This window comes from Salmo salar, chromosome ssa27, assembly GCF_905237065.1.
Source record: "Salmo salar chromosome ssa27, Ssal_v3.1, whole genome shotgun sequence".
Classification (NCBI taxonomy): domain Eukaryota; kingdom Metazoa; phylum Chordata; class Actinopteri; order Salmoniformes; family Salmonidae; genus Salmo; species Salmo salar.
In genome coordinates, this window is record NC_059468.1 from 5893796 (window position 1) to 5919987 (window position 26192).

A 26192-nucleotide genomic window follows, 5' to 3' on the forward strand; every position below is an offset into this window, starting at 1 on the left:
AAACACCATGCTCTACCAACTGAGCCACACCTGCCATTATTTTTTATATGACTCTCCAGAGTATCCATCTACTTCAACAGCACCACCCTTATATACCGTTTCTCTGCTGCTTCTCGACCAATCCCTCGTAAACCTATCTACTCTTTTCCTCCTCCACAGCACCATCCCCCTTTCCTGTTTCTCTGCTGCTCTTCTCCAGAATGGTTTTGACCTGGACCCATCCCTCCTTAGTCCATCTCCTTTTCTCCTCCACTTCTCTTAGCCAGGTTAATCTCCAGCTCACTCCTTAGCTGGTTCCAGGTGTTATTCTCCTCTTTCCCATTCTCAACTACAAGCAGTTGCCTTATTTTAGGCTTATTTTTTTACATTCATTCATCCTTGACCTCTCATCTTTTCCTTTTTCTGCCTTTGGATTTCCTTCTCATTCTCTATCCTCACTAGCTCCTTCTGCCACAACCTCAATGAATGGAAAAGATAAGCACCATACAATCTTACTCAGTATTCATCTTTTCCATTAATTTCAGGTTCACACACTAGTTTCCACTAATCTCAAATTCACATAAATTACAGACTCCAATTTAAAAATCACTCCTTACTATTTAATTATGGATGAAAAAAAATACAAGATCATATCACAACAACGACATCCTTCACAGAACAATATATTCTCCAGACCAATATATATAAATTGACATGATCAGAAGATGCCTTGACAGGAACGTAAACTAAATGATGAGTGGAATGTTGAAGGCGGTAGGTTGCCCAGCGATTAAGAGCGATGGGCCAGTAACTGAAAGGTCGAATCCCGAGCTGACAAATCTGTTGATGTGCCCTTGAGCAAAGAATTTCACCCTAATTGCTCCTGTAAGTTGCTCTGGATAAGAGCATCTGCTAAATGACTAAAATGTAAACCAAAAAAACCCATTGATTTCCTACTAAAATCAGTATGATAAGTTACTAAATCTTCTCACAATTGAGGTAATACGGAAATAGATTCCTACCCTGGAAGGGGGCTGGCAGTTGAAATTCACAATCATGTACACATCATTAGAGGGTTCTAAAAGCACTTCAAAATAATCAGTGGGAGCAACCAGGAACAAGCTAATGATCCAACTGAGTGCTTATCCATAATGGTATGTCACATACTCCAAACTCCCATCTTGAACATAAAAAACCCACCCACATCAATGCCTGTTTTAACTAAATTATATTTTCCAAACCCTTAAAAGCTGCAGCATCTAACTTTGTAGGTAACCCGACCAAATTCACATAGAAATATGAGTTATAGAAAGAAGCAACTCATTGAAAGCAAGTCTAAGAAGCCGTCGATCTGTTCTATGTGCGCCATTTCTATGATTCCCTTAAGTTTCGTTTTGCGGCTTTTACTTTTGGGTTTGTACACCAGCCTCAAACAGCTGACAATATATTTCACAGTGGTTTAGATGGTAGAATGATTCTCTATGCTATACATTGCCTAATTTTAGTTTGTGACAAAACAAGCAAACTATTAGAATTTTAGCAACCAGAAAATGTTAAGCAATTTCTGCATATTGCACCTTTAACCATTACATAAATTGTCCATGATGACATTCCCCTTTCCCCAGATTATCTATTTTCTTTGTCTGTTGCCTCTTCTCCCTCAGTGTGGGTCTTCTGGTGTGCCTTTAGGTTGCTCTCCCGGCCAAAGGTCTTGCCGCAGGTGGGGCAGTTGTGTTGGCCGTAGCCGTGAGCCATGACCATGTGGGCTTTGAGCTGCTCCGGTCGAGCATAGCTCTCTTCACATTCAGAGCAGGGGTGAGTCTTGAGAGGTGGAGGTGGCCGCCTGTGCTTCTCCTTCTTGTGGGCCCGGAGAAGGGCAACAGAGGAGAACATGAGGTCACACTCAGCTTCAGGACAGGGAATTTGGAGCTCCTCCTTATGGGGTGGACCCGGTCGTTTCCCTCCTTTTGCCACAAGCTCCTCTCCCCCATCGTCAGCTTTCCCACTCTTCTCTCCATTAGCTGCCTCTCGCTCAGCAGACTTTGGCTCAGCCACAGACACTTTCTTGGGAGGGCGTCCGCGTTTTTTGGCTGGGACTTTTGCATCGCAATGCCGATGACCCACAAAGTTCTCCTGGTGCAGCACAAGCTCCACCTCCATCTCAAACCTGCGGCCGCACTTGCCACAACGATGAGTCTTGGTGTCATCATCCTTCTCTTCCAGCAGCTGGGGGTGCTGGGTGAGGCAGTGGGTGCGTAACTGGTTTGGGCCCCGCAATACCATGCCACAGTCCTTGCACGCACACCGACGCTCCTTGCACAGCTGTCGCCGGTGGACTGTCAACTATGAGAGACATCAAGAGACAAAAAATTACAAAGAGGTTCAGGCAGGGTTTCCGTTATGAAAATGTGGCGCCGGACATTTGCCTGGCAGCATTTTCATTTACCGGACATTTAAAAAAGGTACCGGACCCATATGCATTGTAACATGATTAGGGCTTCCACCTACGGTTCTTAGAATGACAGAAAACACATTTAGTTTATGGTAATTGATCTTAACAGAACATGCAACGGGGTGCATCATTCTTACCAAACTCCCATGAGCAATTTGAAGATATTAGAATACATAGGTGGCGCGTACATAAGGCTAGGGGAAGCTGAGCTTTTTCAACAGTAAATTGAATTTCCAAAATGATATATCCTAATTAGCATACTGTCTATACAAAAAAATACATTCAATGATTCAAAATAGGCTACTACACCAGAAAGCATGATTTTGCCACAGAGGATCATTAAGTTAATTAAAAATCAAAAGCTGTGGATTGTTTAGAATGGCATAGCCTACAGTCGGAAGGGCCCGCAATTTGGGTGATTGATGAGTTGAGACTGTCAGTGAAAAGCAGAGACCCAGCCAGGCATACCACAATATTTAAAAATACAATCGCAGAAAAACTGTTTGGAAAACAAAATGGCTATTGCTGTAAAAAGAAGACAATGAAGAGACTCCAATATGTCTTTTCGTTATGAAAATGTTCAACTTAATTAAGCAAAGAGTAGCCTATCTTATTGGCACCAGCAAAGAATATTGGCCATGTCCTCAGTAAGTGTCCATATTCACTGTCTTTATCATTGGGTTAGTGCCACTTCTTGTTTTTGGACAATAATTTCTTCTTCAGGTTAGAAGGATGTCATTGTATTTGTGTCTCTCCTTTTCATAGGACTAATATATGACTCAGACAATGTTGTTTTTATTGATCTGTTTGTGTCAGCAGAGAAGGTTACCCTGTAATTTTTCCTCTTTGGTGCACGACCCACCACTTGAGAATCGCTGCTATAGGCTATATCAGAGCCTACATTTCTTCTCCTTTCATATATATATATATATTTTTTTTTAATGAAAAATATACTCCAGTCTGAACTTAAGTGACTTAAAACAGGTAGAAATTATAATGAACATACCATTTTTTATTATTATTATTTTATATTTTTTTAATTCAATCACAGTATTTTCAATATAGAGTTCTTAGCGGCAATATTTTGTTTTATTTTGTGGTCTCAAGCCAGTGAGTTTATTAACATTCTTCATCAATAATATTGGCAAAATTGTACTATTGACAATGAAAATGGTGGGAATGTTGTTCCCCTGTCATATAATTGCTCCATTTACTATCAATACAGCATTAAAAATAGTTTTCCAGATTCTATTTTGGCGATTCTTTTTCGCAAAGCAAATATTCGGTCGTGGCAGACTACCTGGTTCAATTTGGATCCCGAGGCAAAACCAGCTGAGAACCACCGGCCTATAGCCTAGGCCTACTCTAAGTCTACTCTTTTTTTGTGAACAATGATTGAGTTATACTTTTAGACAAAAATTAGGACTATGAAATCTAGGAATAGTAGGCCATGGCTATCTTACATACATAAGTCTGCAAATGCGAGGATGCATGGAATGCTTTATTATAAAAGGTACATTTTTATGGTGAAAATTTGCTTCCCCAAACTTAAAACTGCCTATGTTTTATTAACCGCCCACATTTACTTTTCCTCAGCCAACAAGATGAGCAACGAACAGCAAAATCACTAGCCTATGTCAATTTACTATCCCCATAGTAGAAAAGTTGACCTATTCTACTGGTCAGCTTGTCGTTCTGTGCGAGAAAGAAAAAGCCATTCCAAAACACTCTGGGACAATTGCGGGACGATAGATCCCAAATTCATACAACCAGTAGGCCTAGGCTGCATCCAAAAAACATTCAAAAACAATGAGGCTCACGCAACAGATAAGAACGTTAAGCATAAAATGCTGATAAACTATTGTTTTTTCACATTATAAGCGCAGAAATGCACGCATGGCAGTAGGCTACCCGCGAATGGTCATTACAGAATACAACTAGTGGGAAAACACCATTGTGAGCGGTTTCATTTTTATATTTCACCTTTATTTAACCAGGTAAGCTAGTTGAGAACAGGTTCTCATTTACAACTGCGACCTGGCCAAGATAAAGCAAAGCAGTTTGACACATACAACACAGAGTTACACATGGAATTAACAAACATACAATCAATAATACAGTAGAAAAAGTCTATATACAGTGTGTGCAAATGAGGTAGGATAAGGGAGGTAAGGCAATAAATAGGCCATAGTGGCGAAGTAATTACAATATACCAATTAAACAATGGAGTGATAGATGTGCAGAAGATGAATGTGCCTTATAGAGATACTGGGGTGCAAAGGAGCAAGATAAATAAATACAGTATGGGGATGAGGTAGCTGGATGGGCTATTTATGCGACAGAGATGAAAATATCTGTTCGAAATTTAGAACGAGAGAAGATCTAAATATGCAACAACTAGCATGTGTAGCTAATATGAATAGGATTGTGCCTTTGGCTACTGGACAATGAAAGAAAGTTGATTTGAAAACCAGTAGAACATGAGAGAAAAAGGCTACTGGTTTCAATGGCATATGGAGGACTATAAAATAATTGTCTGCACATTTTATTGGATTTTGGCTTGGCTACTTTGAAGCAAGGTAAGACATGCCTCATAATATGTAGTAAAATGTTCAGGTTTCACACAATTAAGTATATCTTTTTAAAATGCATACTGCCTCCAGCCCATTGCAAAGTGGTGTGTATGCACTTGAATGGTGAATGGGAAGTGTGCTTCAATTACTATTTGAGAAATAAAAATAGTAGCTCTGTTTAATCGTGGCCATTGTTTTTTTGTTTTTTTTACAGACGATTAACTTTAGAATTGTTGCACAATGACTGGGCATATTAAAGCACGTTTCAATCCAACAGCAACAAAGTTGTTTGAGCTCTCACACTACATCAACTGGTATTTCAATCAATGAATAGGCTAAAATGCATCATTTTAGCAATGGAATTTTTTCCCCCCGGATAATTGACCGGGGAATTTACTTATCTGCTTTTTTTTTTACGCAGCCAAAAGTTGGCTAACAGAAATCCTGGGCTCAGGCCACCTTGAGGAAACAAACATGGAGACAGAGGCACCAATGGATAACAGAAGGCAGATGCACTACAGAGATTTACTTGACCTTCTATAAATGGTATTTCAATGTTTGGTTTTTAAATGTGATACGCAACTCTGGCATGTCTAATGTCCGTTTTTATAGTTTACTCCGTTTGCTACTTGAGTTGCCTTTCTCCCTCTCCTCCTGCTGCATGCCGCTTCCCACACCTAGCCCCGCCCCCTGTCACTCAATGAGAGAGCAGTTGCTCCAACATGGAGTCATGAGTACTTTCTTGTTGTTCACTCTGACACCTGCATGGTCAGATAGATGCAAAAATATGTTGGTGAGAACAATGGTGCTTTCCACAAGCATTCTATAATTACACTATTGATTTGTGTGTGTGTGTGTGTGTGTGTATCTTACTTTCTGCAAACTACTGTCTGGTAGTTTGTCTTAGCAAGTTGTAAATAAATCGCTAGCCGCTAATGTTAATCGCTAGTTAGCTGGCTAGCTAGCTAGCTTGCTAAATGTACTAAGAGTCAGAGCAAATGTAACTAGCTAATATAGCCTTAGTACCAGTGCTGGTGATATTAATGTTGTTTGTCCAACAGTATCTTCTAAATCAGATAGGAATTATATAGGTGAAGCATGAATATGTTAGCTAGCTAACTACATGAGGTAAGAAAACATGTAAAGTACCATCTAATTAGAGTCCCATGGAAAAACTAAGCAACACTTTGGTCCTTACCCTGTCAATAATTCCTCCCCGACTTATTCATTTGTTGCCATGTCAAACTATGTATTCAAGGTGGGTCTCACTATACTCATATTTCCATGATTCCAACAGTTCACCAATTAACTAGGCCTAGATTTTTTTGCCCATATCATGCAGCCCTGCGTGCCAGTGCGTAAATGATAACAAAAGTGCAGGAAATGCAGAAATTGATCAATTATTTTGGTTTGGAGTTGCATTAAACAGAATAAAACAAATCAGAATGGATAAAGCCCCATTGAAATCACTTAATTTATGTGTTGCCACCTTAGGGTCATGAACTATTGAAAGCATATTTAGAACTTTTATTATTCAAAAACATAAAATACTGTCAAAATATTGTAATATGACATTTTGGCCATATTGCCCAACCCTAGGCTTATCCCCAAAACCTAATTAAGCATCTCCCCAAATGTGAAAGTTTCAAATTTGAAACTTGAAATTACACAAGATTTTAGTTCTGGGTTAAATGAGATTACTGGGGCACTTACACACAGCTAAAAGTCATTACAGGCTAAAGACTTTACAACTTCCATTGAAAGACCGCTCTCACCTCAGAGAAAGTGCGGAAGCTTCCCTGGCAGTGGGTGCAGCGGAAGGGTTTGTCTTCGAGGCTGTGTGAGGCCTGGTGCTGCGTCAGCTCCTCAGAGGAGGAGAAGGTACGATCGCACACATAACAGGTGAACAGCGTATCGGTCTGCAGAATAACATAAAACAGCAAATAATTAACAGTGTCTTAGTTATGCTGTGCATATAGGCCTACAGCATTTTGCTGTTAAGCTGTGTGCTTTGCAGCTACGGGGTGAAGTTACCCCTAGGTACAGTTGTAGAATCAGCTCCCCCCTACCCCCAAAATCTTAAACTTAATCACTACTGAGGAAAGTGCTAAACTCACCCAAAACCAGCATCTAGGGGCAACTTCACCCTACTCTTACATTTATTTTCTCCGTTCCATACCTGCTGGAGCGACTGCTTGTATTCCTCACGATGGCTCTTCCTCATGTGTCTCTCCTTGGACTTGGCATTACAGAAGGTAATGAAGCACTGAAAACACTGTAGGCTGTCATGCTGATCTGCAATGAGAGGAGATTTATTTATTTTTTATTTATTTAATCTTTATTAACTAGGCAAGTCAGTTAAGAACAAATTCTTATTTACAATGACGGCCTAGGAACAGTGGGTTAACTGCCTTGTTCAGGGGCAGAACGACAGATTTTTACCATGTCAGCTCGGGGATTCGATCTAGCAACCTTTCAGTTACTGGCCCAACGCTCTAACTACTAGGCTACCTGCCGCCCCAATACTGCACTTGAAATTCATACATATGAACAACAATGTGAAATAATAAAATAAAAAATGTGTACTTACAGGTTTGGAGAGCAGGGACAGTCTGTGGTTTGATGATGGATGCTGTGGCACTGGTCATCACCTCTTCCCCCAAAACGACCTGCTCTATATCCAACATAACGTTACCAAACTCCATTTTCACGTCTGAATCCACCCAGCTATGCAAAAAAGTTTACGTCGAGCTGTAACCAAAATATAGGAATCATATACGGGAATACATTAATATCTGTAGCATGGTCTTATTTTACTCTTACATGCTTACCACACTGCCCACATCACGTGCGCTGCAAAATACATTTACACATACATGTTATTCAATCATTTGTATTTATTATGGATCCCCATTAGCTGCTGCAGCTACTCTTCCTGGGTTCCAGCTAAATTAAGGCAGTTTATACAATTTTAAAAACATTACATTCACAGATTTCACAACACACTGTGTGCCCACAGGCCCTTACTTCACCACTACCACATATCTACAGTACTAAATCCGTGTGTATGTAGTCATGGCTCTATGTAGTACTGTGTGCCTCCCATAGTCTGTTCTGGACTTGCAGACTGTGAAGAGACCTCTTGTAGCATGTCTTGTGGGGTATGCATGGGTGTCTGAGCTGTGCGCCAGTAGTTCAAACAGACAGCTCTGTGCATTCAACATGTCAGTACCTTTCATTAATACAAGTAGAGATTAAGTCAATCTCTCCTCCACTTTGAGCCAGGAGAGATTGACATTAATAGTAGCTCTCTATGTACATCCAAGGGCCAGCCCAACTGCCCTGTTCTGAGCCAAATGCAATTTTCCTAAGTCCCTTTTTGTGGCACCTGACAACATGACTGAACAATAGTCCAGGTGCGACAAAACCTGCCTTGTTGATTGCACCTACACTGCTCACGCGCATCTGTGTAGCCAGGCGCTAAAATATAACTTGGGTTCTATTGTGAGTTTAAAGCGCTGCCTCATTGGTTTTTAGGAGCATATACCCACGTGGGTGATTGAAAGATTAACTGAAGTCCACACACCAGTCCAGTGTGTTCTAAATTCAATCTGGAGTGCGCTCTGGCACTCAGACGAGTGTTCAGAGTTTACAGCCAGAGTTAATTTACGAACGCACCCTTAATGTTAATTGAGAACTAATAGTTAGCAAATGTGAACCTTTGGGTATTTGTTTCAATAACTACCCAGTTACAACCAATTTAATAAAAATGCGCCGTGGATCAAATTATTGAGGAACTTAATTAGGATTTAGCATGCTAGCTGGGAAGGCTGGCGGGCTTTGCCATCGCGGAATTATGAGGGCAAGAGAGGTACAACAAATCAGGTATTCAGTTACCTAACAAACATTCACTATATGTTTTACAGAACAGTAAAGAAAAAGGCAATGACAACTAACCAGAAACACTGCAAAAATAGCAAGCGAAGTAGCTAAAACTTTAGTCAAGTAATGCAGACAAAACAAACGCGAGGGGGGAGAAAATAAGATAGCAGATATTTTCCGAGACCATGCTAAAATAGTATTATAATGTTGTCTTAGGTGTATATGAAAGTGTCTTTAAAATAATTTGGGAATAAACATGAAAAACCAAGTTAAAAATAAATGTACACATGTATACTTATGTTTATAACGACCTACAACCGTTGCTTACCTTTGAAAGTATCCAACGACGCACTGCTGTAAAGTACTTCCAGGTCACGGATTTTTGGAATCCTTCAGAATAAAAGTGCTGTCCTGTACACGTAAAATAATAATTAGGGCAATGATGGAACTATCGAACGATTTTATACTAGTTATTATACAAAGAATAATTACAAGTATTTCTATCAGGTATTATGCCATTCATTTTTATTTATTTTTCATATTGGACATACATATTGAGTATGGTGCAATAAATTATAGGAGTACACAAACAAAAAATATTGTTGTCCATTTAGCTGATTGGCCTTTAAGGGCCGCAGAATGAGTAGCGATGCTCCTTGGGTTGTATACCGTGGATTTGGAAACTAGAGGTGCTCCTGAGTAAAATGGACACCCCTTTTACTGCGACACAATGTACAGGGCAGGGGCGCAGCTTTGGTTTTAGAAGGGGGGCATAACATATATATATATATATATATAAAAAATAAAATATATATATATATATATATATATATATATTTTATTTGTTTATTTATTTATTTATTTATTTATTATTATTATTATTATTATTATTATTTTTAACCAGTCGGATAAACACTCCAAACAGCCTACTCGACCACTCGGAGGCATCCGCATGGTCCTAAAGCACACATTTGCCTAATTTTCCATCACATTCCAATGATAGAAATGGGGAGACAAAAATGCAATTTCAGAATGTGAAGGGGGACATGTACCCCCCCATCACCAGTGAAAGTTGCACCCCAGCGGTACAGTGCAGTATGTATGTCCAATATGAAAAACTGACTGGATTTAAGCTGAAACATATTTTTCAGCACTTTTTAAAGACAAATGACAAAATTATTGTTTTAGGCCCTAACCGTTATGCAAACCAGTTTTGTTGTCCCTATCCGGCCTGCCTCTAGTTCAGCATGACGGGAGACACTGTTTCTGGGTCACGAATTTGAATCATATTTTTGAGCACACTTTCATGAACATAGCCCAAAAATGTTTTTTGTCCTTGTCCGGCATGCCGCTAGTTCAGCATGACAGGAGACACCGTTTCTGGACTGCGAATTTGAAACATATTTTTCAGCACTTTTTCAAGAACAAGGACGAAAAACCTTTCTTAGCTAGCCACAATCGGCATTCTGCTAGTTGTCCCTATCCATCATGCCTCCAGTTCGTCATGACGTGAGACATCGTTTCTGGGTCACGAATTTGAAACATATTTTTCAGCACTTTTTCATGAACAAGGACGAAAAACCTTTTTTAGGCACAATCGGCATTCTGCTAGTTGTCCCTATCCGTCATGCCTCTAGTTCGTCATGACGGGAGACACTGTTTCTGGGTCACGAATTTGAAACATATTTTACAGCACTTTTTAAAGAAAAATGACACAACTCTTGATTTAGGCCCAAACTGTTATGCCACTAGTTTTGTTGTCCCTATCCGGCATGCCTCTGTTTCGGCATGACTGGAGACATTGTTTCTGGGTCAAGAATTTGAATCATGTTTTTCAGTATAGTTTCATTAACATAAACGAAAATACTTTTTGTTGTCCTTGTCCGGCATGCTGCTAGTTCAGCATGACAGGAGACACCGTTTCTTGATAACGAATTACAAACATATTTTTCAGCACTTTTTCATGAACAAGGACGAAAAACCTTTTTTAGGCCCTATCCGGCATTCTGCTAGTTGTCCCTATCCGTCATGCCTCTAGTTCGTCATGACGGGAGACAGTGTTTCTAGGTCACGAATTTGAAACATATTTTTCAGCACTTTTATATGACCAAGAACAAAAAACTTTTTTAGGCCCTAACCGGCATTCCACTGGTTTTGTTGTCCCTCTCTGGCATGCCTCTAGTTCGTCATGACGGGAGACACTGTTTCTGGGTCACGAATTTGAAACATATTTTTCAGCACTTTTTCATTAAAGGCCGAAAATCTTGTTTTAGGCCCTAACTGTTATGCCACTTATTTGATGTCCCTATCCGAAATGCCGCTAGTTCGGCATGACGGGAGACACTGTTACTGGGTCACGATGTCACGTCCTGACCGATGAAAAGGGTCATTAGCCATAGTAGCATGTTCAGGGCGTGGCAGGGGGGTTGTTTTGTGTGTTTTGGGGTTTTTGTTTCTAGGGGAATTTGTTCTAGTTTTGTATTTCTATGTTTCGTTTTCCATGTTTGGCCGAGTATGGTTTCCAATCAGAGGCAGGTGTCTTTCGTTGGCTCTGATTGGAAGCCATACTTAGGCAGCCTGTTTTCCTTTGGGATTTGTGGGTGGTTATTTTCCGTTTAGTTGTTGTACCTGACGGAACTGTTGAGCGTTTGTTATTTTGTTGTTTGAAGTGCATTTCATTAGAATCTAAAGATGAGCACTATACACGCTGCGCCTTGGTCTAATCCTTTCGACGCCTGTGACACACGAATTTGTAATATTTTTTTGGAGCTTTTTTTAAATAAATAGGGCAAAAATCTTGTTTTAGGCCCTAACTGTTATGCCACTAGTTTTTGTCCCTATCCGGCATGCCGCTAGTTCAGCATGACAAGATACACAGTTTCTGGGTCACGAATTTGAAACATATTTTTCAGCACTTTTTCATGAACAAGGACAAAAAACTTTTTTTAGGTCCTATCCGTCATTCTGCTAGTTGTCCCTATCTGACATGCCTCTAGTTCGGCACGACTGTCAGGACTTCCGCCAAAGTTGGTCCCTCTCCTTGTTCGGGCGGCGTTCGGCGGTCGACGTCACCGACCTTCTAGCCATCGCCGATCCACTTTTCGTTTTCCATTGGTTTTGTCTTGTCTTCCATCACACCAGGTTCTAATTCCATCAATTACATGTTGTGTATTTTACCCTCTTCCCACCCATGTCCTTGTCTGTAATTGTTTCTTGTAGTGCTTGTGCACGGTATGCTGGTTATTACCAGGTTTTGTTTGACCCATTTCATGTATTGTTCTGTTGACGGTGGTTTATGTTTATTAAACCACACCGTTGTAAATCAGTTTTCGCTCTCCTACGCCTGACTTCTCTGCCGCCAGTACGCACCTCATTACAGAATTACGGACCAAAACTATGGAGTCAGCAGGAGCAGGTACCCCGGGTATAGGGGTGGAGGAGTGTGTCCGGGAGCACGCAGCAATGCTCCAACATCTTGCCACCGTCATGGACCGCGTTGTCCAGACTATGGACCGCTGGAAGAGACAGGGAGTTCTTCCAGCGCCTCCACTAGCACAACCGGGGTCTCCTATGAGCGCCCCACTTCCTCCTGGTCTCAGTGGGATTTGTCTCTCCCTGCCCCATGAATACGATGGGAAGGCTGCGAACTGCCAGGGGTTCCTTTTACAACTGGACCTATACCTGGCCACCGTCCACCCGGCTCCATTGGGCCGTGAGAGGGTGTCCGCCCTCGTCTCCTGCCTCACCGGGAAAGCCCTGGAGTGGGCCAACGCCGTGTGGAGAGAGGGAGATGCGGCGTTGGACCAGTTTGAGGAGTTCACCCGCCCGAGGGTAGAGCGGTGGGTGAGCGCCTCTTCCATCTGAGGCAGGAGACGAGGAGCGCCCAGGAGTTCGCCCTGGAGTTTAGGACCCTGGCTGCCGGCACGGGATGGAATGACAGGGCCCTGATTGACCATTACCGCTGTAGTCTGCGCAAGGACGTCCGGTGGGAGTTGGCCTGCAGAGACACCACCCTCACGTTCAATCAGCTGGTGGACCTGTCCATCCGGCTGGACAACCTGCTGGCTACCCGCGGATGTTCAGTTTGGGGTCTGGTGGTTCCATCCCCCGCAGGGGGTTCCAGCTCGTGCACCATCTGTGGCCGCAGAGGTCACACTGCCGGTCGGTGCCGGGTTGGTTCCTCTGAAGATTGAGGCAGCAGGCAGGGCGCTCTGGCGTCACACCAGGTGAGCTGGCACCATTCTCACCCATAGCCCTCTGTTGCTCATATGTTTGTCTATGTCACTTTTTCTGAGTTTTCCCCGCATTCCCAGCATAAGGCGCTCGTCAATTCAGGCGCGGCTGGGAATTTTATAGACAGATCGTTCGCCCATAGTTTAGGGATCCCCATTGTTCCCGTGGATGTGCTCTTCCCCGTTCACGCCTTAGATAGTCGACCATTAGGGTCAGGTTTGATCAGGGAGGCCACTGCTCCTCTGGGCATGGTGACGCAGGGGGAGCACAAGGAGAGAATTAGTCTCTTCCTTATTGACTCTCCTGCGTTTCCTGTGGTGCTAGGCCTACCCTGATTAGTTTGTCATGACCCCACTGTTTCTTGGCCACAGAGGGCTCTCACGGGGTGGTCGCGGGAGTGCCTGGAGAGGTGTTTAGGGGTTTCCGTTGGTGCTACTATGGTGGAAAGTCCAGACCAGGTCTCCACCGTGCGCATTCCCCCTAAATATGCCGATTTGGCTCTCGCCTCCTCTAAAAAGAAGGCGATTCAATTACCACCCCATCGACGGGGCGATTGTGCGATAAATCTCCTGGTAGACGCTGCACTTCCCAGGAGTCATGTGTATCCCCTCTCACAGGCAGAGATGGAGGCTATGGAAACATATGTCTCCGAATCCCTGCGTCAGGCATACATTTGGTCCTCCACTTCAGCCGTCTCCTGGAGGTTCTTTTTTGTGAAGAAGAAAGAGCACCCATGTATTGACTATCGGGGTCTAAACCAGATCACGGTGAGGTATAGTTACCCGCTATCACTCATAGCCACAGCGATTGAGTCAATGCACGGGGCGCGCTTCTTCACCAAACTAGATCTCAGGAGCTCTTACAACCTGGTGCGTATCCGAGAGGGAGACGAGTGGATGACGGCGTTCAGTACCACCTCAGGGCACTATGAGTACCTCGTCATGCCGTACGGGTTGATGAATGCGCCATCAGTCTTCCAAGCCTTTGTAGACAAGATTTTCAGGGACCTGCACGGGCAGGGTGTAGTGGTGTATATTGATGACATTCTGATATACTCCGCTACACGCGCCGAGCATGTGTCCCTGGTGCGCAGGGTGCTTGGTGGCCTGTTGGAGCATGACCTGTACGTCAAGGCTGAGAAATGCTTGTTTTTCCAGCAGTCCGTCTCCTTCCTAGGGTATCGCATTTCCACCTCAGGGGTGGAGATGGAGAGTGACCGCATTTCAGCCGTGCGTAATTGGCCGACTCCCACCACGGTAAAGGAGGTGCAGCGGTTCTTAGGGTTTGCCAACTACTACCGGAGGTTTATCCGAGGTTTTGGTCAGGTAGCGGCTCCCATTACCTCACTGCTGAAGGGGGGGCCTGGTGTGTTTGCAGTGGTCGGCTGAGGCGGTCAGAGCTTTTAATCATCTGAGGGCTCTGTTTACCTCGGCTCCCGTGCTGGCCCATCCGGATCCCTCTTTGGCGTTCATAGTGGAGGTGGACGCGTCCGAGGCTGGGATAGGAGCTGTGCTCTCTCAGCGCTCGGGTACGCCACCGAAGCTCCGCACCTGTGCCTTCTTCTCGAAGAAGCTCAGCCCGGCGGAGCGAAACTATGACGTGGGGGACCGGGAGCTGTTGGCTGTCGTCAAGGCCTTGAAGGCGTGGAGACATTGGCTTGAGGGGGCTAGACACCCTTTTCTCATCTGGACTGACCACCGCAATCTGGAGTACATCCGGGCAGCGAGGAGACTGAACCCTCGCCAGGCCATGTTTTTCAACCGTTTTGTGTTTACCCTCTCTTACAGAGCAGTGTCGTGTCTTTGGGGTACCATTAAACTGAAGACATGTTTATCAATTAACTCCCTGTAATTATTATCACGCGATCAAACTGATTAATCGTTTAATTGTAATTAACTAGGAGATCGGGGCACCAAGGAAAATATTCAGATTACAAAGTTATAATTTTCCTAATATAACTTTCCTACATTATAACATTATATATTATATTCTATTATAGTATAGGCCGATTATCTTCTGGTTTAAATGGTGTATTTTACCTCGCGTCCAGTCTCATTCCAAACGTCGTAAATTGTTGTATCTGCACGAACCCAGTCTTTACTAAAATCATCCATACATCAATTGTCTTAAAATCATTTATTTACTAAACTAAGTAATTCACAGAAAGTATACAAACAGTAATTATCATCACAAAGAATTGGTAGAGTAATGTGCCCTAGTGGTCTAAACAGGCCTGGCTGCTGTCTTGTAGAACAATGGTTCATAAAAGGCAGCTGAGAAGACACTACAGAGTTCATTAATATTAACAATTGATATGCTAATCCTTTGCACATGAACGCTCACTCATTCGGGAACAATTGCAATCAATATATATTTACGCTCAGTGTGTCGTCGGGATCCTTGTTGGAGCGTCGTTCTGTTGGAGAGTTTTGTCCGCGTTCTCTCTCTCTCTCTCTCTCTCTCTCTCGGTTAGAATGGATCTTTCAAAGCGACATTCATTAATGTCGTTATAGAATAAATGTTTCGTTGGTCTTCGCCTTCAATGATATAATTTCTAGCTGCAGACTAATAATTAATATCAAAGACTTGTTCTTATTCTGTCGGTATCAATAGTCTAAAAGTTAACCACGTGGTATGGTTCACTTTCAGTAGATGGATTGGATGGTCAAACCTATTGGCCAACTCGCAATGGAGTGGAGGCCTGGTCTGTTAGAAAGTAAATCTAGGTATGGTTTTATAGTGAACATGTCACATGACGCCTGGTCCTGTCTGTGTCCCTGGGGGCGTGCCGATGACTGAGTTAAGCTTGGTACAGAAATACAATTCTATCACATTAACGTCAGTACATAGCATCTCAATGTATTACAAATAGCTTTATCCTTATTAATACATTCTATACAACCATGTGGATGCAAGTCTCAAGGCTGAGGCTATTATATAAACTGTTTTATGGTAATATGGCTATATTGTCTCTTCTGAGTATCACAAAATTGTACCAAGCGGACCAGTTCGTAGCTGGATTCTTCACCAATCTTCCATACCTTCTCCAGAACACAAATGTCACTCGGTTCCCCAATTCTGTGAGTTGGAAGAATTTCCTGTGTCTCTCTATGGGCCATGTGGCCAGAGATTCTTCTCTGGAATTTTACCACTCCTTCACACAGGGACTGGGTGGGGGAAGGTAGGTTGGGGGATGGTGCAAGGGGGAGGGGGTCAACTGTCCTCCCTGTACTCAAAGAGGCCAACGTCATGACACCAGGTTCCCAGAACGTGAAGGCAGACGCATTGTCCCGGCTGGATGACACAGAGGAGCGGCCCATGGATCCCACTCCCATACTCTCCGCCTCCTGCCTGGTAGCGCCGGTAATGTGGGAGCTGGACACGGACATAGAGCAGGCGTTACGTGCAGAGCCCGCTACCTTCCAGTGTCCCGCTGGGCGTCTGTATGTACCGTCTGCTGTTCGTGACCGGTTGATCTATTGGGTCCACAGGTCACCCTCCGCTGGTCATCCTGGGATCGGTCAACAGTGCGCTGTTTGAGCGGGAGGTACTGGTGGCCTACCTTGGCTAAGGATGTGAGGGTTTATTTTTCCTCCTGCTCTGTGTGCGCCCAGTCTAAGGCTCCTAGGCACCTGCCCAGAGGTAAGCTACACCCCTTACCCGTTCCACAGCGGCCTTGGTCGCACCTGTCGGTGGATTTTCTGACTGATCTTCCACCCTCACAGGGTAACACCACGATCCTGGTAGTTGTGGATCGTTGCGCTATGTCCTGTCGTCTCCTCCCTCTGCCCGGTCTCCCTACGGGCCTACATACTGTGGCGGCCTTGTTTACACACGTCTTCCGGCACTACGGGGTGCCTGAGGATATAGTGTCTGATCGGTGTTCCCAGTTCACGTCTAGGGTCTGGAAGGCGTTCATGGAATGTCTGGGGGTCTCTATCAGCCTTACTTCAAGGTTTCACCCCGAGAGTAATGGGCAGGTGGAGAGCGTGAACTAGGATGTGGGTAGGTTTCTGCGGTCCTATTGCCAGGACTGGCCGGGGGAGTGGGCGGCGTTCGTGCCCTGGTCCAAGATGGCACAGAACTCGCTTCGCCACTCCTCCACTAACCTCTCTCCCTTCCCGTGCGTACTGGTGTACCAGCCGGTTCTGGAGCCTTGGCATCAGAGTCAGACCGATGTTCCTGCGGTGGACGACTGATTCAGGCACGTGGAGGAGACATGGGAAGCTGTCCATGTTCACCTTCAGCAGGCCGTGATGCGCCAAAAGGAGAACGCAGATCACCACCACAGTGGAGGGGCAGCTTTCGACCCGAAACCTGCCCCTCCGCCTGCCCTGCCGGAAGCTGGGTCCACGGTTTGTGGGGCCATTTAAAGTCCTGAGGAGAGTGAACAAGGTTTGTTATAGGTTACAGCTTCCTGTCACCAAGAAGTTAACAAATGTGTTGTCAGGCTTAGTGGTCTAAAGTGCTTGATTAAGTGTGTGGAGGTGTCGGTTGAAATCCCACCATTGAGGTTGAACTTGGTAAAGCTATTCTTCAATACCTGAATCTTAGCAGTCGCTCTATTATTGTGCAGGGATTCTATATTCATGTGGAGCCATACAAGAGAAGAAATAACAACTGTTTTGCAAAGAGGTTGGTGTTCCAATCCACACATGGAGTTCATCACCTTCACCACTCAGATACCAAGTGCTGTGCTCTCGCAGTGGCAGTCAGCCATCTTACCAGTGTTTGCGAAAGTCAAAATCTTACAGTACCATAAGAAGTTCAGATTTTTTTTGGTTGCTCGATGAGGATGGGATTTGAACCCATGCATGCAGAGCACAATCCATCACCTTAACCACTTGGCCACCCCATCCTGTAGCCCACCTGTGGCAGTTGCCTCCACAAACTGTAGTTGCTGTATGTAAACCCTTGATTGAAATCAATGAAAGTTATGCATAGCAATGGCAGAGCCATGTGTCGATCCCATCGAGACATTTAACAAATGTGTTGTCAGGCCGAGTGGTCTAAAGTGCTTGATTAAGTATGTGGAGGTGTCGGTTCAAATCCCACCATTGAGGTTGCCCTGCAAGAGAAGAAATAACAACTGTTTTGCGAAGAGGTAAGTGTTCCAATCCACACATGTAGTTCATCGCCTTCACCGCTCAAATACCAAGTCCTGTGCTCTCACAGTGGCAGTCGGCCATTTTACCAGTGTTTGCGAAAGTCATAATATTCCAGTGCAATAATGAAGCACTGATATTTTTGTGAGGTCAATGGGATTCAAACCCATGCGTGCAGAGCACAAAGGATTAGCAGTCCATCACCTTAACCACTCGCCCACCACAACCTGTATCCTACTGGTGGCAGTTGCCCCCACAAACTGTAGTTGATGTGTGTTATCCCTTGATTGAAATCAATGAAAGTTAGGCATAGCAATGGCAGGGCCATGTGTCGAACCCATTGAGACAGTTAACAAATGTGTTGTCAGGCCGAGTGGTCTAAAGTGCTTAATTGAGTGTGTGGAGGTGTCGGTTAAAATCCCACCGTTGAAGTTGCCCTTGGTAAAGCTATTATTCTTTGCTGATGTTCATCGGAATGCAATCCCAGGACTCCCACTTCCACAAGAAATTCAATAAACTCCATATTTATGTCCAAATACCTCCGTTTTGTTCACGCGTTCAGATCTCTAATCCATAGGCATAATGCGCGAGCGCGAAACCAGAAACTATAAGTCAAATAGTTCCATTACCGTTCGTAGAAACATGTCAAACGATGTTTACAATCAATACTGGGAATCTGTGCTTGCACGAACAATGACAACATCAAAGATGACAGCATTGTGATACAAAGCCAATCCTCCAGAGAGACTTGAGCATAGAAGATCTTCAAAGGTAGGGCATTTATTATATCGCTATTTCTGACTTTCGTGACGCACCTGCCTGATTGAAAAATGTTTTCCATGTTTTTGTATGCGGGGCGCTGTCCTCAATTAATCGCATGGTGTGCTTTCGCCGTAAAGCCTTTTTGAAATCTGACACAGCGGCTGGATTAACAAGAAGTTAAGCTTTATTTTGATGTATAATACTTGTATTTTCATGAATGTTAAATATTTATATTTCTGTAATTTGAAATTCGCGCTCTGCAATTTCACCGGATGTTGGCCAGGTGGGACGCTACAGTTAGGCAGATCTCAGCCAACTGGTTTGCGGGGCCACCGCTACAGCAGAGGACGAGTTAGTTAAGGCAATGTGCTGCTAATTCATTGTGTTCTGCACTCGTGGGTTTGACGTCACACAACATTTTCCTCCTTTTTCCTTTTGTATTCTTCATTTATATCACTTTGCTTTTTCTTCCTGTGTCAACACACCATTTGTTTTTGCTGCTTTGTCTGAAGATCACATTTGTAGTTCCCTTTAACAAGCTCAGAAAGGTGTATCTCGGCCAACTGGTAGGAGGGCCACCGCTATAGCACAGGACCAGGTAAGGCAATGTAGTGCTAATTCAATGTGTTCTGTACTCGTGGGTGCGACTACACACAACATTTCTTATTTCCCTTGTAAAAATATAGAAACGCTGCAAAAGTATGGATTGACTAAAGAGATAGCCACACTGAAGCCTTGCACGAACAATGACAACATCAAAGATGACAGCATTGTGATACAAAGCCAATCCTCCAGAGAGACTTGAGCCTAAATCCAGGGCCTTAGACCACTCTGCCACGCTACCCAGCCCCTTCCTCAAAGTCACACTTTGTCATCTGTTACCTAGGTTTGCTAAGCTCCCATTAATTTCAACCTCTTCTTTTTCCTTTTTCATTTCATTTTCTTCGTTTATGTCATGTTGCTTTTTCTTCCTGTGCCAACACATCATTTGTTCTTGCTTCTATGTCTGAAGAGCACATTTGTAGAGCACTTTAACAAGCTCAGAAAGGTGGATCTCGGCCAGCTGGTGGGTGTGGCCACCGCTATAGCACAGGACGAGGTAGTTAAGGCAATTTAGTGCTAAAGATGCCAGCGGTGTTATTTCCCTTGTTTGAATATGGAAATGCTACCAAAGTTTTAATTGACCACACTGAAGACGTGCACAAAAAACAAGAATGATGGCAGCAGTGGGATTCGAACCCACGCCTCCAGAGAGACTGGAGCCTAAATCCAGCGCCTTAGACCACTCGGCCACGCTACCCTTCACTGCCAATGACCCCACACTTTGCCATCTGTTACCTAAGCCTGCTAAGCTCCCATTAATATCGCTCTCTTCTTTTTCATTTTTCCTTTTGTGTCCTTCATTTATATCACGTTGCTTTTTCTTCCTGTCTCAACACATTATTTGTTTTGCTGCTATGTCTGAAGAGCACATTTATAGAGCCCTTTAACCTCTCTTGGGTAGGGGGCAGTATTTTCACGTCCGGATGAAAAGCGTGCCCAAAATAAACTGCCTGTTACTCAGGCCCAGAAGCTAGGATATGCATATAATTGGTAGATTTGGATAGGAAACACTCTAAAGTTTCTACAACTGATAACATGATGTCTGTGAGTATAACACAACTGATATGGCAGGCGAAACCCCGAGGACAAACCATCCAACAAAAACAAAAATTCAGCCTTCCACTGTTTCCAATGGCTTTCATGTTTATTATGAGGCGAAGTCCTCCCAGATTGCAGTTCCTAGGGCTTCCACTAGATGTCAACAGAAAGAGTTTCAGGCTGGTTTTTGGAAAAATGAGCTAGAAGTTGTAGTTTTTCTAAGTGGCTCCCATTTTGGCTGAAGTGTTTCCATGCGCGTGGGTGAAAGCGCGTTCTTTGTTATTTCTCTCCGGTAATGAACATACCTTTCTCCGTCTTAAATTTGATCATTTCTTTGTGTATAAGGGTACCTGAGGTTTGATTATAAACGTTGTTGGACTTGTTTGGATAAGTTTATTGGTAGCGTTTGGGATTCATTTTGTATGCATTTTGAAGGAGGGAAACCGGTGGATTATTGAATGAAGCGCGCCAGCTAAACTGAGTTTTTATGGATATAAAGAAGGACTTTATCGAACAAAAGGACCCTTTGTGATGTAACTGGGACCTTTTGGAGTGCCAACAGAAGAAGATCTTCAAAGGTAGGGCATTTATTATATCGCTATTTCTGACTTTCGTGACGCACCTGCCTTGTTGAAAAATGTTTTCCATGTTTTTGTATGCGGGGTGCTGTCCTCAATTAATCGCATGGTGTGCTTTCGCCGTAAAGCCTTTTTGAAATCTGACACAGCGGCTGGATTAACAAGAAGTTAAGCTTTATTTTGATGTATAATACTTGTATTTTCATGAATGTAAAATATTTATATTTCTGTAATTTGAAATTCGCGCTCTGCAATTTCACCGGATGTTGGCCAGGTGGGACGCTACAGTCCCACATGCCCATAAGAAGTTTTAACAAGCTCAGATAGGCAGATCTCAGCCAACTGGTTTGCGGGGCCACCGCTACAGCAGAGGACGAGTTAGTTAAGGCAATGTGCTGCTAATTCATTGTGTTCTGCACTCGTGGGTTTGACGTCACACAACATTTTCCTCCTTTTTCCTTTTGTATTCTTCATTTATATCACTTTGCTTTTTCTTCCTGTGTCAACACACCATTTGTTTTTGCTGCTTTGTCTGAAGATCACATTTGTAGTGCCCTTTAACAAGCTCAGAAAGGTGTATCTCGGCCAACTGGTAGGAGGGCCACCGCTATAGCACAGGACCAGGTAAGGCAATGTAGTGCTAATTCAATGTGTTCTGTACTCGTGGGTGCGACTACACACAACATTTCTTATTTCCCTTGTAAAAATATAGAAACGCTGCAAAAGTATGGATTGACTAAAGAGATAGCCACACTGAAGCCTTGCACGAACAATGACAACATCAAAGATGACAGCATTGTGATACAAAGCCAATCCTCCAGAGAGACTTGAGCCTAAATCCAGGGCCTTAGACCACTCTGCCACGCTACCCAGCCCCTTCCTCAAAGTCACACTTTGTCATCTGTTACCTAGGTTTGCTAAGCTCCCATTAATTTCAACCTCTTCTTTTTTCCTTTTTCATTTCATTTTCTTCGTTTATGTCATGTTGCTTTTTCTTCCTGTGCCAACACATCATTTGTTCTTGCTTCTATGTCTGAAGAGCACATTTGTAGAGCACTTTAACAAGCTCAGAAAGGTGGATCTCGGCCAGCTGGTGGGTGTGGCCACCGCTATAGCACAGGACGAGGTAGTTAAGGCAATTTAGTGCTAAAGATGCCAGCGGTGTTATTTCCCTTGTTTGAATATGGAAATGCTACCAAAGTTTTAATTGACCACACTGAAGACGTGCACAAAAAAAACAAGAATGATGGCAGCAGTGGGATTCGAACCCACGCCTCCAGAGAGACTGGAGCCTAAATCCAGCGCCTTAGACCACTCGGCCACGCTACCCTTCACTGCCAATGACCCCACACTTTGCCATCTGTTACCTAAGCCTGCTAAGCTCCCATTAATATCGCTCTCTTCTTTTTCATTTTTCCTTTTGTGTCCTTCATTTATATCACGTTGCTTTTTCTTCCTGTCTCAACACATTATTTGTTTTGCTGCTATGTCTGAAGAGCACATTTATAGAGCCCTTTAACCTCTCTTGGGTAGGGGGCAGTATTTTCACGTCCGGATGAAAAGCGTGCCCAAAATAAACTGCCTGTTACTCAGGCCCAGAAGCTAGGATATGCATATAATTGGTAGATTTGGATAGGAAACACTCTAAAGTTTCTACAACTGATAACATGATGTCTGTGAGTATAACACAACTGATATGGCAGGCGAAACCCCGAGGACAAACCATCCAACAAACAACAAAAAATTCAGCCTTCCACTGTTTCCAATGGCTTTCATGTTTATTATGAGGCGAAGTCCTCCCAGATTGCAGTTCCTAGGGCTTCCACTAGATGTCAACAGAAAGAGTTTCAGGCTGGTTTTTGGAAAAATGAGCTAGAAGTTGTAGTTTTTCTAAGTGGCTCCCATTTTGGCTGAAGTGTTTCCATGCGGCGTGGGTGAAAGCGCCGTTCTTTGTTATTTCTCTCCGGTAATGAACATACCTTTCTCCGTCTTAAATTTGATCATTTCTTTGTGTATAAGGGTACCTGAGGTTTGATTATAAACGTTGTTGGACTTGTTTGGATAAGTTTATTGGTAGCGTTTGGGATTCATTTTGTATGCATTTTGAAGGAGGGAAACCGGTGGATTATTGAATGAAGCGCGCCAGCTAAACTGAGTTTTTATGGATATAAAGAAGGACTTTATCGAACAAAAGGACCCTTTGTGATGTAACTGGGACCTTTTGGAGTGCCAACAGAAGAAGATCTTCAAAGGTAGGGCATTTATTATATCGCTATTTCTGACTTTCGTGACGCACCTGCCTGGTTGAAAAATGTTTTCCATGTTTTTGTATGCGGGCGCTGTCCTCAATTAATCGCATGGTGTGCTTTCGCCGTAAAGCCTTTTTGAAATCTGACACAGCGGCTGGATTAACAAGAAGTTAAGCTTTATTTTGATGTATAATACTTGTATTTTCATGAATGTTAAATATTTATATTTCTGTAATTTGAAATTCGCGCTCTGCAATTTCACCGGATGTTGGCCAGGTGGGACGCTACAGTCCCCCAAAGTTTTACAAGCTCAGATAGGCAGATCTCAGCCAACTGGTTTGCGGGGCCACCGCTACAGCAGAGGACGAGTTAGTTAAGGCAATGTGCTGCTAATTCATTGTGTTCTGCACTCGTGGGTTTGACGTCACACAACATTTTCCTCCTTTTTCCTTTTGTATTCTTCATTTATATCACTTTGCTTTTTCTTCCTGTGTCAACACACCATTTGTTTTTGCTGCTTTGTCTGAAGATCACATTTGTAGTGCCCTTCAACAAGCTCAGAAAGGTGTATCTCGGCCAACTGGTAGGAGGGCCACCGCTATAGCACAGGACCAGGTAAGGCAATGTAGTGCTAATTCAATGTGTTCTGTACTCGTGGGTGCGACTACACACAACATTTCTTATTTCCCTTGTAAAAATATAGAAACGCTGCAAAAGTATGGATTGACTAAAGAGATAGCCACACTGAAGCCTTGCACGAACAATGACAACATCAAAGATGACAGCATTGTGATACAAAGCCAATCCTCCAGAGAGACTTGAGCCTAAATCCAGGGCCTTAGACCACTCTGCCACGCTACCCAGCCCCTTCCTCAAAGTCACACTTTGTCATCTGTTACCTAGGTTTGCTAAGCTCCCATTAATTTCAACCTCTTCTTTTTTCCTTTTTCATTTCATTTTCTTCGTTTATGTCATGTTGCTTTTTCTTCCTGTGCCAACACATCATTTGTTCTTGCTTCTATGTCTGAAGAGCACATTTGTAGAGCACTTTAACAAGCTCAGAAAGGTGGATCTCGGCCAGCTGGTGGGTGTGGCCACCGCTATAGCACAGGACGAGGTAGTTAAGGCAATTTAGTGCTAAAGATGCCAGCGGTGTTATTTCCCTTGTTTGAATATGGAAATGCTACCAAAGTTTTAATTGACCACACTGAAGACGTGCACAAAAAACAAGAATGATGGCAGCAGTGGGATTCGAACCCACGCCTCCAGAGAGACTGGAGCCTAAATCCAGCGCCTTAGACCACTCGGCCACGCTACCCTTCACTGCCAATGACCCCACACTTTGCCATCTGTTACCTAAGCCTGCTAAGCTCCCATTAATATCGCTCTCTTCTTTTTCATTTTTCCTTTTGTGTCCTTCATTTATATCACGTTGCTTTTTCTTCCTGTCTCAACACATTATTTGTTTTGCTGCTATGTCTGAAGAGCACATTTATAGAGCCCTTTAACCTCTCTTGGGTAGGGGGGCAGTATTTTCACGTCCGGATGAAAAGCGTGCCCAAAATAAACTGCCTGTTACTCAGGCCCAGAAGCTAGGATATGCATATAATTGGTAGATTTGGATAGGAAACACTCTAAAGTTTCTACAACTGATAACATGATGTCTGTGAGTATAACACAACTGATATGGCAGGCGAAACCCCGAGGACAAACCATCCAAAAACAAAAAATTCAGCCTTCCACTGTTTCCAATGGCTTTCATGTTTATTATGAGGCGAAGTCCTCCCAGATTGCAGTTCCTAGGGCTTCCACTAGATGTCAACAGAAAGAGTTTCAGGCTGGTTTTTGGAAAAATGAGCTAGAAGTTGTAGTTTTTCTAAGTGGCTCCCATTTTGGCTGAAGTGTTTCCATGCTGCGTGGGTGAAAGCGCGTTCTTTGTTATTTCTCTCCGGTAATGAACATACCTTTCTCCGTCTTAAATTTGATCATTTCTTTGTGTATAAGGGTACCTGAGGTTTGATTATAAACGTTGTTGGACTTGTTTGGATAAGTTTATTGGTAGCGTTTGGGATTCATTTTGTATGCATTTTGAAGGAGGGAAACCGGTGGATTATTGAATGAAGCGCGCCAGCTAAACTGAGTTTTTATGGATATAAAGAAGGACTTTATCGAACAAAAGGACCCTTTGTGATGTAACTGGGACCTTTTGGAGTGCCAACAGAAGAAGATCTTCAAAGGTAGGGCATTTATTATATCGCTATTTCTGACTTTCGTGACGCACCTGCCTGGTTGAAAAATGTTTTCCATGTTTTTGTATGCGGGCGCTGTCCTCAATTAATCGCATGGTGTGCTTTCGCCGTAAAGCCTTTTTGAAATCTGACACAGCGGCTGGATTAACAAGAAGTTAAGCTTTATTTTGATGTATAATACTTGTATTTTCATGAATGTTAAATATTTATATTTCTGTAATTTGAAATTCGCGCTCTGCAATTTCACCGGATGTTGGCCAGGTGGGACGCTACAGTCCCACATGCCCATAAGAAGTTTTAACAAGCTCAGATAGGCAGATCTCAGCCAACTGGTTTGCGGGGCCACCGCTACAGCAGAGGACGAGTTAGTTAAGGCAATGTGCTGCTAATTCATTGTGTTCTGCACTCGTGGGTTTGACGTCACACAACATTTTCCTCCTTTTTCCTTTTGTATTCTTCATTTATATCACTTTGCTTTTTCTTCCTGTG

The 26192-nt window shown here is 43.4% G+C and overlaps 1 protein-coding gene and 3 non-coding genes across 5 annotated transcripts; all 4 read right to left on the reverse strand.

Annotated features, from left to right (window-relative positions):
- Positions 1-577: 577 nt before the first annotated feature.
- LOC106588248 (putative zinc finger protein 66) lies at positions 578-9303 on the reverse strand. 2 transcript variants are annotated; one of them, XM_014177067.2, is made up of 5 exons: positions 9215-9303; positions 7595-7755; positions 7184-7299; positions 6780-6923; positions 578-2322 (listed from the first exon to the last, which is right to left on the reverse strand). In XM_014177067.2, exons 2-5 carry the CDS (start codon positions 7707-7709, stop codon positions 1606-1608), a joined length of 1092 nt encoding a protein of 363 aa, XP_014032542.1. In that variant the 5' UTR covers positions 7710-7755; positions 9215-9303; the 3' UTR covers positions 578-1605. The 2 variants fall into 2 exon arrangements, with proteins under 2 accessions (XP_014032542.1, XP_014032543.1); XM_014177068.2 differs by lacking the exon at positions 9215-9303 and adding an exon at positions 8962-9204.
- Positions 9304-20204: 10901 nt separating this feature from the next.
- trnal-uag (transfer RNA leucine (anticodon UAG)) lies at positions 20205-20286 on the reverse strand. The gene has a single exon. It is a non-coding gene; the product is annotated as a tRNA-Leu (tRNA).
- A 2166-nt stretch (positions 20287-22452) lies between these two features.
- On the reverse strand, positions 22453-22534 carry trnal-uag (transfer RNA leucine (anticodon UAG)). The gene has a single exon. It is a non-coding gene; the product is annotated as a tRNA-Leu (tRNA).
- A 2156-nt stretch (positions 22535-24690) lies between these two features.
- trnal-uag (transfer RNA leucine (anticodon UAG)) lies at positions 24691-24772 on the reverse strand. Its single transcript has one exon. It is a non-coding gene; the product is annotated as a tRNA-Leu (tRNA).
- Positions 24773-26192: the final 1420 nt, after the last annotated feature.

Bases quoted from the DNA above. Each gene is read 5' to 3' on its own strand.
- LOC106588248 (XM_014177067.2), bottom strand. From the start codon at position 7,709: ATGGAGTTTGGTAACGTTATGTTGGATATAGAGCAGGTCGTTTTGGGG. The intron at 6,924-7,183 runs GTATGGAACGGA...GTTATTCTGCAG, and splicing joins ACAAGCAGTCGCTCCAGCAG to ACCGATACGCTGTTCACCTG. The intron at 2,323-6,779 runs GTGAGAGCGGTC...TGTCTCTCATAG, and splicing joins GCTTCCGCACTTTCTCTGAG to TTGACAGTCCACCGGCGACA.